Below are 20,875 nucleotides of genomic sequence, written 5' to 3' on the forward strand. Positions count from 1 at the left end.
GTTTCATTAGAAATGGTTTTTTAAGTATCAGAGAAATGTTCACGTTCCTTATGGTGGATCCAAATTCAAAATACTAATTTTAGCTTAATCTCAGTTTTTATCATTGACAACAAATATTGTCAGTGATTTTCCTTTAAGTATCAGATTCACTTCGTTCATTTTTGAGAAAATGGCTGCTAACTACATGTTTGTCAGTCTTTCTGCCAAATAAAAATAGTACTCCATGTAGAAAACTTCTAGTTCAGCTTATAACTCAGTAGTATGAGTGCTTTTCCTCAGACTTAATAAAGCAGCACAGTGCTCTATACATACTTTTCCTTTCAACAATTTTTTTTTTTTTTTTTTTTTTTTTGCGGTGCTGGGGATTGAACCCAGGGCCTTGTGCTTGCGAGGCAGGCACTCTACCAACTGAGCTATCTCTCCAGCCCTCAACAATATTTAAAAAAAATTTTTTTTAGATGTCGATAGAACTTTATTTATTCATTTACTTATATGTGGTGCTGAGAATCAAACCCATTGCCTCACACATGCTAGGCAACCACTCAACACAATATTAAAACATGTACTCTAGGGTTAAGATTTAATAAAGTTTGTAATATTTACTGCTTAATCAAGAAAGTCTTAAGTGGAGCTGGCTTCTTTTAACTGCCAGTGAAGAATATGTGACTCAGTATAGTTTGTTCTAAAGTACCAGCAGTTTTGCTCATCTTTGGTTTTGCACTCTCTTATGGAAGAGTAAATGTCAATATTGTGAAAAAGACAAGTGTTTTAGTATTACTGTGAAAACATGAACCTCCAAAATGGTGTTTTTGGTTGAGAATGTAGCTCAGTGGATGAGCATATGCCTAGCATACATGCAAGGTACTGGGTTGATCCTCATCATCACAAAAAAAAACAAAAAATCCCAAGAAACAAAAACCAAAATGTTCTTTGAGATCCCCATAATTCCAGAGACCGTATTTTAAGAGTAGATGACTTCATTCTTTACATAGGTTTCCCTTTGCTCCTAAATCGGATAGATCAAGAGAGATGAAGAATAGGCAAATGATTAAAGTTTCTGGCTTTGTTATTAAATAAATAATTATTCATTAATCAAGATAATGAAACAGGATGAGGAATAAGTGTGTTGGGAGAAGAAAAGGAGTTCTGCGTTTCAGGGAGTTTAAGGATCAGGAGTGGGAATGTTGATTAGTGTATGTAGCTTAGAAAAAGGTTTTCTGAGGGTTAGTAGGCCTCATCTCGCTGTAATTGATGCCAGGGAAATGAATTGAGACTCTTAGGGAGTATGAAGATTTAAAGGGGTAGGCAGGAGAAAGAGAACCGATTGATAGTAGTGTCTAGGACACATTCCCTGGAGCACATGTTTTAATAATCTGTTGAAAGGAGAATTTCAAGAAGGTCTGCAGGCCTAATGCTGATGTTTGGAAGCAGTCAGATAGAAAGGAGACACAGGTTTAACCATTGGATTTGGAAAATGATTCTACTAGTGACCTCTGTCAGAGTAGTAGGGATGGAATCTAGATTATAGTTCAGAGGCAACTGCTTTTAGTATTTTTTAAAGGAGTTTTGAGTTGAAAGAGATATGTTGGGCAATTAATTTGAAGATGGAGGCTACTTGAGTAAATTCTTAGGCTGAAGGGGAGGAGTCGGTATAGAAGACATTAATGAGTGCTATGATATGAAAGAAAAGAAATTTGATGATGCAAATTGCTTTTGCAAGAGTGGTACATTTAGCCTTGTATTACAGGCTATACTTATGGAGAAGTAAGAAGCTGATGAAAATTGGATTCCTGGCCAGGAAAGTTCACAGACCTATGTCATTTGGCTTAACATTTTTTTTTGTGTATGTGAGCTCAAGGAGTTCCTTACTAATATTTTGATGTTACTGGGTATTTAGTTCGATATATTTACTTTAAATCACTCATTCCACGAAGTTTAAAGTGATTTTTCTTTTACATACAATGATTTAAACAATTTGTGATTATCTCGGGATGGAACTTCTGTTTTGGCAACTTTAAGTCTGTGGTTTATAAGTGGCAAAAAGAAGGGTAGAATTCATTCTCTTGTTTAGGAATTGGGTTCTCTTAATCCTTCTAGTGAAAGACAGTCGGTGCTCCTGAGTGTTTTCTTTCGGAGGCAGAAGTTGGATGATACCTCAAATAGTGTATGTATTAAAAGTGTATGTTATTCAGTGCGTTCGTATTTCTAACTTAACTTTTCTTCTTTTATTTTCTAGTCTGTTCTCAGGGGAGGCAGTAAGAGGCTGTGGAGCTGGCCTCGGCACCGGCATCGGGAGAGGCTGGACTTCCTGTCTCTCTGTGCTGAATGGCTGCGATGGCGCCCGCTCTCACCGATGCAGCAGCTGAAGCACACCACATCCGGTTCAAACTGGCTCCCCCATCCTCCACCTTGTCCCCTGGCAGTGCCGAAAATAACGGCAACGCCAACATCCTTATTGCTGCCAACGGAACCAAAAGAAAAGCCATTGCTGCAGAAGATCCTAGTCTAGACTTCCGAAGTAATTCTACCAAGGAAGACTTGGGAAAGCTGCAACCACTGGTGGCGTCTTATCTCTGCTCTGATGTAACATCTGTTCCTGCAAAAGAGTCTTTGAAATTGCAAGGGGTCTTCAGCAAGCAGACAGTCCTTAAATCTCATTCTCTCTTATCTCAATCCTATGAACTCCGAGCTGAGCTGTTGGGGAGACAGCCAGTTTTGGAGTTTTCCTTAGAAAATCTTAGAACCATGAATACAAGTGGTCAGACAGCTCTGCCACAAGCGCCTGTAAATGGGTTGGCTAAGAAATTGACTAAAAGTTCAACACATTCTGATCATGACAATTCCAGTTCCCTCAATGGGGGAAAACGGGCTCTCACTTCATCTGCTCTTCAGGGAGGTGAAGTGGCAGTATCTGACTCTGGGGACTTAAAGGGGGGTATGACCAATTGCACTCTTCCACACAGAAGCCTTGATGTAGAACACACAACTCTATATAGCAATAATAGCACTGCAAACAAATCTTCTGTCAATTCCATGGAACAGCCAGCACTTCAAGGAAGCAGTAGGTATCACCTGGTACAGACTCTGGCTCTAACTTGGGTGATGTCAAGTTAGAGGGCAAAAAGTCTCCCCCGTCTTCCATTCTTTTCAGTGCTTTAGATTCTGACACAAGGATAACAGCTTTACTGAGGCGGCAGGCTGATATTGAGAGCCGTGCCCGCAGGTTACAGAAGCGCTTACAGGTTGTGCAAGCCAAGCAGGTGGAGAGGCATTTACAGCATCAGCTGGGTGGATTTTTAGAGAAGACTTTGAGCAAATTGCCAAATTTGGAATCCTTGAGATCCCGGAGCCAGTTGATGCTGACCCGAAAGGCCGAAGCTGCCTTGAGAAAAGCTGCCAGTGAAACTACCACTTCAGAGGGACTTAGCAACTTCCTGAAAAACGATTCAATTTCAGAAGAATTGGAGAGATTTACAGCTAGTGGCATAGCCAACTTGCGGTGCAGTGAACAAGCATTCGATTCAGATATCACTGACAGTAGTTCAGGAGGGGAGTCTGATATTGAAGAGGAAGAATTGACCAGAGCTGATCCTGAGCAATGCCATGTATCCCTGTGAGTAGACCGAATGCATGCATACTGTCAATCTTGTGAATGTTGGGGCAAAGGAGACTTAGTGAATCCCTACTTTGGAGAGAACTAGAATTCTTCGTATATTGATTCCTGTGTTCCATTTGTCTTTATCCTAGTTGTAGGTAGATAGGTACATATGTTTAGTTGTGGGGGGAAAAGGAAGGAATTTGTGCTATAGTGTTATGTTGTTGTGGGCCAAAAGATGCTAATTTCCTTTGAAACCTTATTTATTAAGGAAAAACTGAAGACATTTGTAACATCATACCAGTACTTCCTTCAGTGTGAGTAGAATTCTTTTGAAACTATATGTAGAGCATTTTGGTAAGTGAATGGCTTGAATGTTGAGATTTTGTTGTTTGTAGCCACAAATGTGGACTTAGTTAGCTTTGTTGGACTATGTAGTGACTTTTAATCAAACATTCAACACAGAGCATACTTAAGATTGTTTTTTCTTCTCCGTTCTTTTCTTTCTTTCTGGTTTTTTAGCTCTTGGAAAATATTCCAAAAGTGTTTCATACATGTCTCTATCTTGGTACAGTGGTCATTCTTTGAAAATTCTGTACTGTCTTGGGTTTATTATGACTTAAGTCATTCTTACTGACATCACTGTGGAAGGTGCAGGAATTTATGATCATCTCAATTTTGGAATAGGAAGTTGTGTTTTAATAAATACCTTTTATTTAATTCTGAATTGTAGAAGTGATATCCCTGTTGAGAGGGTGCGTGTTTGTGAGTGTGTGCTTGATGTCTCTTGTTCACTTCAGTTTCTTTTCTTCCCCTTTCTCCTCTGAGAGTTTTTTTCTCTATTTTGTTCTCAGTCCTGGGGACCATTTCTGATTTTGCTAACTTGTTTTGCATTTTATGGGTCCTTATAAACTTCCATAATAAGTACCTCCTGTTAAAAGTTTGCAATGGATCACATTATAGACCTTCCCCCCAAAGTCCACCCTGCATATGTGTTTGTGTGCACACACGTGTGCCTCTGTGTCTGTGTGATTGGGGCTCTAAACTAGGGCAAGGCAAGCACTGTACCACTGGCTACATCCCTGTCCCTGTTTGCTTTCTTTTTCTCTTTGAACTGTTATTATAGATTTAAGTATCTTGAAGGTTGGGATAAAATTAATTCATAAAACATTTAATTGTGACTATTGAAATAGTGTTGAAGTTCCCCCCTTTTTTTGTTTTAATGCTGGCTAGAACCCAGGGGCACTTCACACATCCCCATCCCTTTTTTTTTTTAATTTTGAGACAGGATCTTTCTAAGTTGCTTAGGACCTTGCTAAATTGCTGAGGCCTTGGACTTAAGATATTCTCCTTCCTCCACCTCCCAAGTTGCTGGGATTATAGCCTTGTACCACCAGGCCCAGCTATACAGTGGTTTCTTTTTAAGGATCACAGGGAGAAAGATAAACAACCCAGAATAATTGTCCTCCACACTTTCGGTCTGTTTATATTACCTAGATGCTATAATTTATGTTCACTAGGTTTCTCTTTTTCTGTTGGATTTGAAAGTTTAAAGCTGACCTTGTAGGTTTCTTTGTACCATTTTAAAAGCTACATTCCTGGATTCATTTTGTTTCCCTATTCATATTTTATTTTCATGCTTTAATTTCTGCCTTTATTTATATACTGACCTATTTTGTCTACTAGCCTTCTGAAGTCTATTCCAAATCAAGGTTGGTTTAAAATGAAATATAAGTCCTCAGTGGTACTAAAGCACTTACTTGAATTTTGAACAGTCTCGATTGCAGTGTATTGACTTTTCTTGTTTTGGGTAACTTTACCCTCTCAGAGTTAATGAAGACCTCATAACGTAATGCATTACTAACATGTTTGTAGGTTTTGCTTTTTAGGAACTCTGGATTGCTTCAATTATAGCTCCTTCATGAGCTTATTAAGAGCACAGAGAAGAATTTGCCAGAGTGGCAATCAAATTGATTTGGCATTTTCTTAACTCTTACTTTCACAGAGTGATGGGGTAAGAGAAACATCAACCAGAAGACATGAATCATGTTCTCTGCTTAACCCTTCTCCACTATAAACCAGACAGAAGATTAACCATGTAGCCTTTTCATTATTAAAACGAGGAAATTGAACTAGATGATGTTTAGAACTCAAACTGCATTGATAGAGTTGTTCTTACCATCATTTTTGTGATTTGGGAAGCTGAGGCAAAAGTCCTAGAAGTCACTGATAGAACTTGAAAAAAAAAGTTTATTTTTCTTTTACTTCTTTTTTAATATATTTGTTTTAGTTGTAGATGAACTCAAAACCTTTATTTTATTTCTTTATATGTGGTTCTGAGAATTGAAACCCAGTGCCTCACACATGCTAGGCAAGTGCTCTACCAGTGAACCACAACCCTAGCCTTTTTTTTGGGGGGGGGGGGTATAGGGGATTGAACTCGGGGGCACTTGACCACTGAGCCACATCCCCAGCCCTATTTTGTATTTTAGAGAGAGCGTCTAAATTGCTTAGCGCCTCGCCATTGTTGAGGCTGGATTCGAACTTGAGATCCTTCTGCGCAACCCGCTGGTATACAGGAGCTTGCCACCGCACCCAGTTGATTTTCCTTCTCTAAAATACAAAGTCGTCTTTTATGATACTATTAAGGTAGTCTCATGATAAGTACTTATTAAATGAATAAATGTGTAAGACTCCATGGCATAGGTGAAAAAACTGTTGAATGTCCTCATGGAGTTTATAGGAAATTGAGAACATGGTAAGACAGATGACTAGAACAGTGCCTGGCATATAGTAGTATAAGGTTGCTGCTGGGTGATAATGAATGAAATAGGGGAAAATCATACTAATGGGATTGGAAAGAAAAGGTATCAGAAGTGAGGTTGGAAGGGTGGCTGAGTTTTTTGTTTGCTTTTGGTTGTGTTTGTGGTATAAAAGCAAGAGAGTTCAAAGACATGAACATTTGGTGGCTAGAGTGGGCTGTGTTGGCAACATGGCAGGGTATGGGTTAGGGTGATAGTGTAAAGAGATAAAGAGAATTTCAAAAGTGATGTAGAGGTAAATTTAATGGGATTTAATAATAGTGATGTGTGGGAGTGGTGAATGAAGGGAGTGATCATCATAGATATTTGAAGTTTCAAGTCTAGGAATAGATGATAACCAGGAGAATTTCAGAACCTCTCTTGATAATTCAGGAGGGTCCAGGCTCATACTAAGGTCTTAGAAATGAAGGTTTCTGTATTCCTTACAAGTTTCAGCAAGTGTTAAAAATCAGTAAGTCTAGGTAATTCTCTCCAGACAGAAGATGAACACAGAGACTTTGAACTTGATTAATTCATTTATTAGGTCTACACTGCTGACTGTATATTGTGGTGCTAGGGATATAGTAATGAATAAGAGTGACATGATCCTTGCTCTGCCCTTATAGGGAATATAGACTAAACAAATTATTGAAGCAAGTAATCATATAGATGACATATTTATAGTTGTGAGTGTCACAGAAACAAAAAGTCCAGAGTGCTGTGAATGTTTATATCAGATACTTTTAGTTAACATGGTATATGATTATGAGTCTGTTTTTTGGGGAGGCGGGGGTACTGGGATTTGAACCCAGGGGTGCTTAACCACCGAAACACATCCCTGACCCTTTTTATTTTATTTTGATATAGGGTCTCACTAAATTCTGAGGCTGTCTTTGACAGGTCCTCCTGTCTCAAGCTTCCCAAGTTTCTGAGATTACCAGCTTGCCACTGCCCCAGTGATAATGAATCTCTTGATGATCAAGTGACATGTATGTACGTTTAGACCTTAAGGATGAGAAAGAATTGATGGGAAAAGAGAATTTGCTGTAGATTAAGAAAATAGCTTATATGTAGGTCCTGAAAATGGAGGGTGCTTGGCCCTTCAGAACAAGATGTACTTTGTTTAAAAGGAGAATAGTCTGCAAAAATGGGGTCCTAATTAGAATAAATTATACTCCATGTATGTATGCTATGTCAAAATACACTCTACTGTCATGTATATCTAAAAAATAACAAAAAAGGAGAATAGTGAGAAATGAGGCCAGAGAGGCAAGTAATTGACAGATAATACAGATGCCTTATAGAGCATACCGAGTTTAGTATTTTATTTTAAAACCATTGACAGGGCTTACACAATGCCCCTCCTCCCCAAGACCTTTCTTATTGTGTAGAAAATGGTGTAGAAGTGGATTTAGGCTAACTAGTAAGCCTTAACTACCTAAGCTTTTATAGTAAGTCAGGTGAAAGAGTATGGTGGACCTAGCCTTTGGCAGGAAAGAGTAACAGAATTGGTTACTGAAAGTAGAGATGACTAGGACTTGTGGTGGATTGGATGCAGTGGCTGGAGAAGAGGGATGGAGAAAGAGAGAGAATTGACACTGTAATGAGTGATTATCAGATTTTTTTTTTTTTTTTGTGGGGGACAAGTGGATAAATAGGTTGGATAGATACGTTGAGATGGAGAAGGAACAGATGGGAGAGATCATTGAGTGTAGTGAGCATTTCTGCATTTTTAATTTAAACAGTTTTCTCTGTTGGTTTTTTTTTTTTTTTTTTTTTTTTGCTGGTTCTGGGGATTGAACCCAGGGCCTGTGCATATGAGGCAAGCACAACTGAGCTATATCCCCAGCCCTCTGTTGGTTATAATTAAGACGTGTCCTTTGCAGAGCACACTGTTAGGTTCTATCAACATGATAAAATAAATTGTTTTAACTAGAAAACGGAAAGCTTGGAGCTATGTTCTGTCAGAAATGAGTAGTACTTTAGTTTTCCCACTCTGTCCCTAATCATAGACCAAATGGACTAGATTATTTTGTAATCTGGCAGAAATTCATACCTAAGGTCACGTTCTTTCATGTTTACCAGAGCATTGCTTATTCCACTGTTTCCCATTACGTGTCAGGAAAATTATGGTCATATATTTAATATAAAGAAAGCGTTGTGTTTCTATAAATTTGGACCTTTGGGACAAAGAGTATTTGTATACTCATGAAGGATTTTTACAAAAGTGTTAAATAAAATTGTTTCGAAATAAAGTCTGATGAAAATTTCTCAAACAATACAGATGACCTCAGTATCTAAGTGCTCCACATCGATGAATTCAGGCATCTGAGGATCAAAAACTCTGGGGGGAAAATACATGTGTGCAGAAAATGTACATATTTTTTCTTGTCATTATTCCCTCAATACCACAGTATAACGGCTGTTTTCACTTACACGGTATTAGGTACTGTAAGTCATTTAGAGGTGATTTACCGTATTTGAGTTATATGCAAACACTGTACCCTTTTAAATAAGGGAACCATACTAAAAGTTGCTCGGTGCTTGTTTATTTTTTAAGGTACCACAGGCTCTTTACCACTGAACCACTGAGCTACATCCCTAACCCTTTTTATTTTGAGACAGGATCTCAGTGTTACCTTAGACCTCACTAAGTTACCTAGGACTTCCTAAGTTGCTGAGGCTGACCTTGAACTTGTGATTCTCTTGCCTCAGCCTCACCAGTCCACTGGGATTACAGATGTGCACCACCATGCATGTCGCTGTTATTTTATAAATACGGGTTAATTCTGGCAACCTATTCAATAGCACTATAGTCATATAGAATGTATTCAGAACTGAGGTAACAGGACTTGTGGAGATACTTAATTTTGGTGGAAATGAAGAGATGGGGGAATGGCAATAGGCGAAGGCATTATATTTTATTTTAAAATAATTTTCTTTAAGTTGTTTTGCCTAATAGAATAAAGGGCATGTGCCAGGGAATTGAATGATACTGTATATGTGTAGTATACCATTTCCTTACTCTCTTCTTTAATCCCTGTTTCCCACTCGTTTTTCTGGAACTTGGGAGGTACATCTCAGCAAGGTAAAGAAATTGGGGGAGGCAAGAGTTTAGGACCTTTGAGACCAGATTAGTCTGAAATCTGGGAGACTGTAGAACCCCAGGAGAATTTTGACTAAATCATTTAGGTGAGCTAAGAAACATTTTTAATTAACTTAAATCAGACAGTAGAGTTGAAACATGTTGATAGGGAAATAATCATAGTCTTTGTTACATTTTTGGTGGGCATTGTCTTAATTTTTTTTATATAATATTTAATAATTTGATGAGGTAGGTGTTTTAATTTATAGTCTTAGACTGAGGAATGGAAATATAACTTGGCCTAACTTAATAAGAGATCAGAGTATTACTGTAGGCTCTTTATGTATAGCCTGGGCATAAACCCTAGCTATATTCTTGGAGACAGAATCAAATTGTCCTTTAGATTTGATTAATGAAAAGACTCAACATGTAAATAAAGACACTTAACTTTATATTCAAGAAGCTAATACAAAGTATAACACATTTTGAGGAAAAGGCATAATGGTCTGTGTATCTTAACTAAATGTACTCTTAAGCCTGTATACCCTTTGTTTTTGTGTGTGCATGTTTGTGCATGTGTGCTTGTGTGTAGAAGATTGGGTTGGGGAGGGGCATTTTGCTAGGGCAGGGTTGGAGTGAATTTTTGTTTCTTAAAGGTAAGAAATGGAAATTAATGTTTATTGGTCACACCTTCTATATGTTTTGTTACATTTAGTATCTTATTTAATCTTTAAAACTCTCAATGTGATTGTGGTATTCCCATTTTACAGCTGAGAACCAAGATAACAGATATGAACTTAATAGCTCTCTGTCAGTGCCTGGGTAGGAGGTTTTTGCTATCTTATTTGGTATTTTATTTCTATGGATTTATTTTGAATACATCAAGAAAACCTGTTGAATGAACCAGAGATTTTTTTTTCCTTAGTATTTGTGAGGTTACTACTAAAGAGGGAGCAGAACAGTGAGAAAAAAATCTGGAGTACTGTTAATTTTAATTTGTCTTCCTAGACTTAAGTTTCTCATGTACACCTCGGAATTATACCTTTTTTTCAGAAATGCTTGTTTTGTAATTATGGGACCAGGCCAAACTTGGAAAGGCTATTTTCACTGTTCGGCATGCCCTCTGCTTTGCTGAAGTATGCTGAGTGGCTCATGTTGCTTGTATTCCATAGGAAGTCAGTTCACTTGTTTCTCATGAGGCAACCTGGTGTCATTGTGTTGCTTATTGTAACTGTTGTTTAACCCCCGCCCCTTTTTTCCCCTCTTAAGGCAATGAAGAATATCTGAGCTTAAGGTTATGTTGTTTTGAATGGCCTTGGAGGGTGGGGTGCAGTGAGAGAGTAAAATCTTTGTAGGATGGGTATCTTTTTTACTTATAAAGCTGTTGTTGGAGTTTTTTGTTTTTGAAATCTCTCTCCCCATTTTAAAAAAAAAATTGAAATTTTCTTTCATTCCTGTTAAGAAGCAAAACCATACAGTTTTATATTTTTCCCCAGAAATAATCAGTTGAAAACTATGACATACCTCCACTCAAGAGGCTATTGGGTTCACAAAACAGAAATTATGACAGATGATTAAGTTCATTTACATAGAACATACAGGGTTCCTAATGCCATTTGGTACTATGAGATATCAAAGAATTTCATTTATTGCTTTTTAGATGCATAAAGTTAGCATAATTGAATCCTTCATTGATTTATTTAGCTGTGTTTCATAAATTTTACATGAGAATGAAATGATGTTTTTCGTTTTTCCTAAAAATGTCTTCAGAGTTTTCAACTGAGTTGCTGTAACCTCTGTTTCTCTAGATGTCCAACTGGGTGAAAATGATTTTCTTTCTAAACTGGCACTCACCCAGCAGTTTTTTCCAGTAAGTATTCTTGGGCACACCCTATGCATAGTGATTTTTGCAAGATTCTTATTCAGAAGGCCAGGAAAACAGACTAGTCTTCTCTTTGTAAGATGGGGAAAAAAAAAAAGAATCTTGCTTAAAACTTATTTTGCTTCTGCCCATCTGTACATGAAATTGATCTTTTATGCAAAGACTCAAACATTCATAAGAGTAACTTTGTTTAGAAGTGTTAAGTAGAAAAGCTGATTTTGTATTTCCAGGAAGATTGCTTAGTGCAGTGATTATCCTCCCAGTTAAGAATTCTCTTAATTTTTCCTTAATGTTAGCTTGAATAGTAAGCAGGTCTCAGATCCCAGAGTTGAAAGGTTAGGAAGTAACCTTGAAAATTTAAGGTAGTGTACATTCATACTATCTATATAGATACAGATGTACTCATACACTTAGTTGTGTGTGTATAAGTATAGTGTGAGAGGTTGTTTCCTTTAAACTTTTAAATTATTTAAGCATTTAAATTATATAAACTTTCATGGTTTGCTGCAGTGTGATGTAAAGTAAGTTGGTAAGTTAAATGTCCCTAATCTCATCCATGAATGGTAATTGGTTGATGAATTTATAGAAAGGTAATTCTATAAATTACACTGAATTACACTGGGGTGTTTCTTTGCAGACGGACCTAAAAGCTATATAGCTTATGTTCCTTCCTTTGATAGATAGTCCCTTCAACAGTAATCAGAGGAGTCATCTTAGTTGAGGATCTGAAAAGGAACTAAGATTCGATGTCATTGAGAATAGTCAAAATGTTCCTGGGGCCATTCCAGAAAAGGAGTTCCAGAATTCTTTGAGCAAAATAGTAATAAATTAAACAGCTTTCAAGGTGCTGTAATTACTTGGAGACTAGCCTTTTAGGATCATTTATCATGATTAACCTTGCCTCTGAAGTGTAGTTAAATAAGGAACAATGAAAACGCTTAAGAAGAATTGAGGACTTGGTTCTTGTCTTCAAGGAGTAATTTATATTACTGTACCCCTGGCATTGAATTGGAAAATGAAGCACCAAGATAGGCATTGGTTTGCTTCGTACTAGATACATGATCTAGGAATTAAATACTGAAGTCTTAGGAAGAGTGGTTACTTTGAGCTAAGGTGAGCAAAAGACCTGAGAAGAGATCCAAACTTCAGTTTGGATCAAGGATGATACTTAGGTTTCCAGGAAGACATATCATGTTTGAGGTCCAAGGATGAGGGAACTCAGAGTGAGTATTTTCAATCATTATCAGTGAAAAGAACTGTCTGTCAAAAACATGTTTCTAGAAAGATGATAAAGTTGGAAGGGTAAATTGGGGTTACATTGTTTTTGAATGTGAGTCTGGTGCATTTGCATTTTATCCTAAGAATAATGAGGAATCGTATAAGTGTAATTGCATAAGATAATCATAAAAGAGTAATTTGATGCTATTGTGGATCGAATGGATTGCGTGTTCTCAGATGGTTTGCAGCAGGGCAAGACTAAAGGCAAGGATTTCCCCCACAATTATTATAGATAAACAGCACCAGTAAATAAATGATAAATGTTAAAATTTTAAAAAGTGGGGGGGGGGCAGACTAAAGGCATGGAAGCTATTGTGATAGCCTAACTGTAGCTAAGGGTCTGAATCAGGGCAGTAGACATAAGATGGAAAGAATGATCTAGATTCAAGATTGACAAAGAGAATTTTAGAGTGCACTTGGAGAAAAGCACAAATTTGTCATTATAGGTAAGAAACCTAGAGACAGATGAAGTATGCTATGTTAAAGATTATTATAAGAATCAAGGTTGTAATAGAGGTCTTTTTAAAAAAATTTTTTTTTTTTAGTTTATTTTTATGTGGTGCTGAGGATTGAACCCAGTGCCTCACACATGCTAGGCAAGTGCTATATCACTGAGCCACAATCCTAGCCCATAATAGAGGTCTTGATTCCAAATTTTAATCTTGTTCCATGATTACACACTGTAAAAAATGTGGTGACTTGACTGAATTTTGATCCTAGAAAATTGGCAGAATATTGATAGAAATAATAAGGCAAGAAGAGATGTCAGTGTTTGGGAAGGAGAACTAAAATGAAATTTTTTGGAGTTAAAGGAACATTTTTATGGAAGTAGTGACAAAAATGGTGGGTAACTTATGTTTAGCTCTTTTTTTTAAAATTATGGTTTGAAGTAAGATTTCAACTTATCCCCCCCCACACAATTGAATAATGAGTTGTTTTCAGACAATAAATTGAGTAGGTCATTATTCTTCGTGATTAGAAATAGAAATGTCACTTCTGTTGTGAACTAAATTCATATGTCTTGTTTTGTTGATCCAGTATTAGTTTTTGCATCATGACTACACTGTTTGAATTACCAACACTTGAAATGTGTATGTATTCTGTATGTTTGTAACATATATATTTACCGTATCTTTTAAACTGATAGGGTAACTCTCCTTGTACTTAAAATTTCATATATTTTTGAGGGTTCTATTTGTGATCATTTTCTTCATATGAATTTTAGAATTAGTTTATCAGCTTCCTTTAAGTCATTTTGAGATTTAGACTGAGATTGCTCTGAGTGTATACATTAGTTTCGAAATACTACATGTTGATACTAGGTCTTCCAAAGTTGTATTTTTCTTCTGGTATCCTTTGTGTTTGGGATAAAATACACACTCTTCTTTGTATAGTTTTTCCTTTTGTATCTCTTAGGTTTATTTAAAGATTCTAATCCTATTAAGAATGAGATTATTTCTTTTTGTTATATGGAAAACCATTTTTGTTTATATCTCAATTTTTGTGTTTGGCCTCCTTATCTGAATTTTAGTACACTTGACAGTTCTTTATTTCCATTGATTTTACTAACTGGACAGTTACCTAGCAGTAGATAGGGATATTTTGTTACTTTTCGTTAAAGTTTTGCCTTTGTAATTCTTTTTTTTTTTTTTTTTTTGCTGTGCTGCTGGAGATCAAACTTAAGGCCTCATTCTGCTAGGCAAGTGATCTACCACTGAGCCACTTTCCTATCCCTTAGCATTTCTCCTTCTTCTTTTTTTTTTTTTTTCTTTCTTTCTTTTTTTTTTTTAAGTATTTTGTTTTAGTTGTAGGTAGACACAATACCTTTATTTTATTTTTATGTGGTGCTGAGGATTGAACCCAGGGCCCCACACTAGCGCTATACCACTGAGCTGCCACAACTCCAGTCCCTATTACTCTTTCTTGTCTGTTTGCATACACTGGAACTCTGCAGTACACTGTTGAGTGTACTGAGGTGGGGACTTTGTTTTCTGGTTCCTGAGTTTAATTAGAAAAGTTAGGTTTTGTCATTGAGTATGACTTGTACTATAGGTTTGTGATAGATGGGTATTGTTAGATCAGATGTAGTTCTTTTAATTTCTGACTTAAGTATTTTTGCTATGACTGAGTATTGAACTTAATCAATGCCTTTTCAGATTTATGGAGATACTTAATAGGTGTATAAATATACATTTTATATTAATGTATTTATATATATCTTCTATCTCCTACGCACACATACATATCTCCCCAGAACCTTTATTTATTTTATGTGATGCTGAGGCTCAAACCCAGTGCCTCACATAAGCTAGGCATGTGCTCTATCACTGAACCACAGCTCAAGCCCTCCCCAGAACCTTTAATAGATTTGCTGATGTTGATTAAACCTTGAATTATTGTTACTATTATGAATTAAGTGCTCTTCAGGACATGAGAGACACAGCATTGAACAACATGGAAACAAAAACCATGTTTTCTCTAGTTTACATCGCAGTATATAGAGTTTATAGCATAAATACTATTATCTGGATGACCTGGAATATTCTTTACATATGTCAAAGTTGATTTTGTGAGGTTTTTTTTCCCCCCATTTAATTTATTTTTTGGCTGCTCCCTCTTTTCCCCATGTTTATAACTTGCAGTGACCTGTCATTTGTTTTTTGACTAGGTATGGTTATGGCAACCCATGGATTGAATAGGTAAATCATCCTGTCTTTTGTATGCTTGGATTAGCTCTTGACATTTAATAGAACTTAACTGTTAAAAGGCTGAACCAGGTCTGGGTTCTATGTAGCTCAGAGATAAAGCACTTGCCTACATATGTGAGGCACTGGATTCGATTCTCAGCACTGCATAAAAATAAATAAAGGTCCATTGACAACTAAAAAAAATAAGGAAAATAAAGTCTGAACCAGTTGCCATTTTATTTTTTCAGTGTTTTGTTTGTCGTCCCTTTCTCTTTCCCCCACCTCCTCTCTCTCTTTTATGTATTAGTGGTGGGAGAGACTAGGTTTTGCTGTGTTGTGCAGGCTCATCATCAGACTTGAGGAGCTTCAGCTTGAGCAATCCTTCTGCCTCAGCTTCTAGAGTAGCTGGGTCTTCAGGCATGTACCACCATGCCTGTCTCTTGCTTACATCCTAAAAATTCTTTTGTGGTTATTATTAAAAGTTTTTAACCTCTTTATTAGCTTGTTTTACTGATAAATTTTTTTTAGAAGATTGCCCATTTTGCCTAGATTTTCAAATTTATTGACAAGAAATTCTGCTTAGTATTCAATTCTTCCCATCAGTGTTCTTTCATTTCTAATTTTTCTTTTCTTCTTGGATACAAAGTGTTCTGCTTTATCATTTATTTTACATATATATAATTTTTTATTTTTAGTTGTAGGTGGACACAATATATTTTATTTTATTTTTATGAGGTACTGAGGATTGAACCCAGGACCTCACACGTGTGCTAGGCAAGTGCACCACTACTGAGCCAAAATCCCAGCCCTGTCATTTAGTTTTTAACCAAAACTTTTATTACATTGATTAAAGTTATCTTTTTGTGTATAGTGTATATATTTTTACCTTTATTCATTTCTCCTTTCTTTGGGTTTTTTAAAGCATTTCTTGAAGTGACACAGTTCTACCATTTGTTTTCAGTTTGTTTTCTTTAAATGTACATTGAAGTCTAACATTTTCTCTGAAATAGAATGACTTATTTTGAAGTTTGCTGAGAATGATGTCTTCTGTGTTTTTTTTTCCTAAATAGAACAATTGTGGTTTCTCTTTAGCATAATTGTTTAGAAATATGTTAAAATTTCCAGTCTAAATGATTTTTTTGCTACTTTTTTATTGTTGATTTCTAACTTTGTTGCATTGTATTCAACGATTGTAGCCTGTATGCTTTCTGATTTTTCAGATTTGAGCTATGTCTTTGTGACTCATTACGTGGTCAGTTCTTAAAAGTTTTATGGGTCTGGACGTGGTGTTGCGTGCCTGTAATTCCAGCAGCTCTGGAGCCTGAGACAGAAGGATCGTGAGTTCAAAGCCAGCCTCAGCAAAAATGAGGCACTAAAGCAATTGGGTGAGACCTTGCCTCTAAATAAAATACAAAATAGGACTGGGAATGTGGCTTGTGGTCAAATGCCCTTGAGTTCAATGCCCCGCCTACCCCCCCCAAAAACAAAACAAAACAAAACAAAAAAAACCAAAACCAAACAGACAAACAACTACTTTGGTGTTTGAAAAGTACATTCTAAGTTTAGATATAAAGTAAGTAAATTGTCTAATAAATAGTCATGATTTTAAAAAATGGATTCACAATACTAAATTTTTACCTCAGCTACTTGCATTTAATATTGTTCAGTGGTTGAAACTTTAGAGTCTGGTCTACTTGGATTTAAATATGTCTTAATGATCTTGTGCCCTCATTTCCTATGTGGCATGGGAATTATAGCAATTCCTTATGGGATGTTTGTTAGGAGATATTGTATGTAAAAATTTCTGTAATTCTATTTTGGTTTCTATTGTTGGGCACTAAATTATTATCCATTTTTGTATTTGTAACATACAGCTAGGTGTTTTGTACAGTGTGTGTGTGTGTGTGTGTGTGTGTGTGTGTGTGTGTTTTGTATTGGGGATTGAACCCAGCGGAAACTATATCCTCAGCTCTTTTTAGTTTTTATTTTCAGACAGGGTTTGGTTAAATTGCTTAATGCCTTGCTAAGTTACCGAGTCTGACCTCAAACTTGTGATCCTTCCTCAGACTCCTGAATCCCTAGAATTACAGGCCTGTGCCCCTGTATCTGTGTTATGTTCATTGTTTTAAATTGGGTTCTGAGGTCAGAAGATAACTGACATTTCGGTGACTGTTTTACAACCCTTAGGTTATTTTCTCAAAGTTATATCACTATTCTGCTCTTATTGATACATGAGTATGCCAGATCAACTTCAAGCTTGAATGTTATTACTATTATTTAGAAAAATGAATTTAATAGACTCCTAATGAAACGTCAGTATATTTTTCATCTACTTGGGAGGAGGATAAGCATTTTTCGGTGTTATTTAACAAGATTTCCCTCCTAAGATTTACTGGATTTTTGTTTGTTTATTTTGTGGTACTAGGGATTTGAAACTAGGACCTTGTGCATGTGGAGCACACATTACCACTGAACTACATCTCCAGCCCTTCCTGTTTTTGTCATTTGAGTAATAGTTTATACAAGATAGAATGATTTGGTTTTAGAATATTTTATATAGCTTTTTTTTCCCCCCAAATTAATTGTAGATGTGATTTTATGTGGTGCTGAGAATCGAACCCAGTGCCTCACAGACACTAGGCAACTAATTGCTCTAGCATTGAGCCACAACCTTAACCCTACATAGGCTTCTTATAGGCTTTAAAAACTAAATAGACTCAACTGTTTCCCCTCCTTTTCCATATTTTTACTGTTTTCCAGAAATGAATTTGTTCAGGCAGGATTTCTTTTTTTTTTTTTTTTTTTTTGGGTGCTGGGGATCGAACCCAGGGCTTTATGCTTGCAAGGCAAGCACTCTACCAACTGAGCTATCTCCCCAGCCCCCTCAGGCAGGATTTCTAGTAATAGAGGCATCATTGGCATTTGGGCTAGATAATTCTTGTGGGGAGCTAGCTGTTCTGTGCACTGTGATATTTTGTAGCCTCTCTGGTCTCTGTCCTTTAAATGTCAGTAGCACACTCCTCCTATTTTAGATGATTAAATATGTTCCCAGACATTGTCATGTGTGCCCTAGGTTGCAAAATCACTTCTGGTTAAGAAACCACCACATGAGCTTTATGTATATGTCTTTGGAGGGGAATAGATACTAACGTCAGCTTTCATAGTGAATACTCTTTATATGGTTATTTCACTACAATTTCATAGCATTTCCTGCTTATGTTGTAAACTCGTGCTTTATTTTATAAAGAAACTAAAATTGAGAGATTAAATATTGAATGCATTTTATAAACCAAATTTCATGAGTTACTTCTGCTATGATTTTGTGCTTTCTTTTGTCTGATTGCCCCCTATTTCTTTGTCACCACCCGTAAGAAAAGTATTTTTTTTTTTACCTGATTTCAGATAGTGTTTAAAGGTTTAGTGAAGATGAATTGGTGAGTCAGACTGTACCTTTAAAGTAGAAATTTGCCTCACCCTTTTAAATTAGACTAATTAAAATTAGAAATTCTTAAAGTGCGGTTCCAAGAGGGAAGATCTCCCTGAAAGACAAATCAGAATCTGCATTCCTGCCTACTCCTCCCCTTCCTTTTCAGGTACACATGGTTCAAACATGGACATGCTATTCAACCTTCCTTAGTTAAGTTTGTGTTGAGAGAAGGCTATTAGCCACTGCTTTATTTTGTTTTATCTTTTCCCTTTCCTACTCAGGCTTCCACCAAAACTAGATATCCTTTTATTTGGGTATGTTAATTAGCCTCTACTGTGAAAATTAACCCTTCTAAAGGTAGTGGGACTGACTTCAAAAATAGCATGATTTAGAGGGAGCATAGTTGCATGAACAACAGGACACTAAAACAACTGGGAATTTAAGGGGAGTTTTCTCTTTAAAGCTCTTACATATTGAGGCATATTGAGGTTGTAGTCTCTTGTATCGTTCATTTTTTAAATTTTTTGGGCCATCCTACCTTACTTGACTTAAACAATTAACTCCTGGGCCTGTGATTTCTCCCACCTTGAAGTCCCCGTAAGACCAGATTTTCTCTTCTTTCAGCTGTTGATTCTCATCTCTTCTGTATTAGGTATAACTCAAGTGAGGGGCTGTCCTATTCCTGGGTTGGTAATCTGGTAATGAATAGAGGTGCGCTGGTCTCTTCATGTTTCTTGTGTCATTTACCTCTTGTCTTCCTAACCCTCTCGCTTTTTTACTAGTGTTGTTTCTATTATATGAGAATTAATATACAAGAAAACATTTTGTAAACCACCATGGAGTTTATACCCTGGACTGCTATGTTTTCATTTCCAGTGCACATTTTGGGATGTATTATGTGACTTCATTTATATATTTACTGGTTAATCCCAGAACAGTTCTTTCCACAGGCTCCTAACTGAAAGTTATTAATGAAAAGGGCACTATTTTACTTAGGGTAAAATGACACATGAAACTAAAACTATTCTTCTGCCCATCTTTGTAGAGATAGCATTTTCCAACTTTGATAGTTGTACAGTTATTCATGTCCCTTAGGGATCTCTCTCTGATCTCAACTAAGATGTGTTGATGAGCTTATATACTTGCCTGTGTTTCTTCATTTGCACTTTCTTGCTAAACTTACTTGACAACAGAACTGAATAGTGTTTAGGATAAAATATTACAATATGACCAAGAAGTCAAGCTGAGGAAGCTTCATACTGAGTCTGGTCTTCTTTCACAAACCTTTTTAGATTAAAAAAAAAAAAAAAAAGTTGTTTCAAGTTTCTGATGTCCGCCTAGGATTTGGTGGTTTTTTTTTTTTTTTTTTTTTTTAAGGTGATATCTCTATATAGTTAAGAGTCAAGTTAGAGGGGTAGGCAGAATGAATTCCTTAGTGAAGTATCTGAATAATGTTTGAAGTTAAAAACTATTATGGATTCCAGCATCTCTGGATTGATTGATTCTGTAAATAAGTAGCATTTTGCTGCTTTGCTTTCTATCTTGCCAGTCACTTTTAAAAGGACTTCTTGGGCGAGGGTGTAAAATCAGTAACTTTGTGTGATACTCTAGGTTGCTGTGAATGAATTGGTTCATTACTTGATGTTTGCTTGTTGAACTTGAAAAATCAACAACAAAAAACAACTAAATCTACCACCTGTGTCAGTCTAACACCTGTTCTTGTCAAACCCTTTTGGCATGATCTAAATAATCTCTGAAATTGCTCTTCTTTCCTGCACTCTCTTCCCTCTTCTTTGTGTCTCTTATCAGTATCAATTTCACCTAAATTCAGTGCCAGTCATCCTGTATAACAGTAGAAGCTAAATGAGGATATTAATTGGTATAAATACAGTGCTTGGAAAGGATTTTCGTTAAAACTACATAGGACTTCAGAGTTGTAATTTAGTCCTTGATTTGTCTTCAAAAAGTATGGTATTTTTTGGGTTTTCATAATCTAATATATTATTAAGATGAGCTTTTGTTTCAAATATGTTTAAAATGAAAAATGTTATTTGGGTTCTGGGCATATGCTTTAAAGTCTCAATGGCAGATTGTATTCAAATGGAGTAGAGATACTGATC

General features: G+C 36.3%; 1 protein-coding gene across 1 annotated transcript in view; it reads left to right on the forward strand.

Moving 5' to 3' along the window:
- Kansl1 (KAT8 regulatory NSL complex subunit 1) overlaps positions 1 to 20,875 on the forward strand; it is a 153,734-nt gene that overhangs the window by 15,864 nt on the left and 116,995 nt on the right. The window contains 2 exon segments of the mRNA XM_047543677.1: positions 2,237 to 3,064; positions 3,067 to 3,613. Of these exon segments, the coding sequence (XP_047399633.1) occupies positions 2,326 to 3,064; positions 3,067 to 3,613 (1,286 nt within the window). The 5' untranslated portion in view covers positions 2,237 to 2,325.

Source organism: Sciurus carolinensis, chromosome 3, assembly GCF_902686445.1.
Source record: "Sciurus carolinensis chromosome 3, mSciCar1.2, whole genome shotgun sequence".
Lineage (NCBI taxonomy): Eukaryota > Metazoa > Chordata > Mammalia > Rodentia > Sciuridae > Sciurus > Sciurus carolinensis.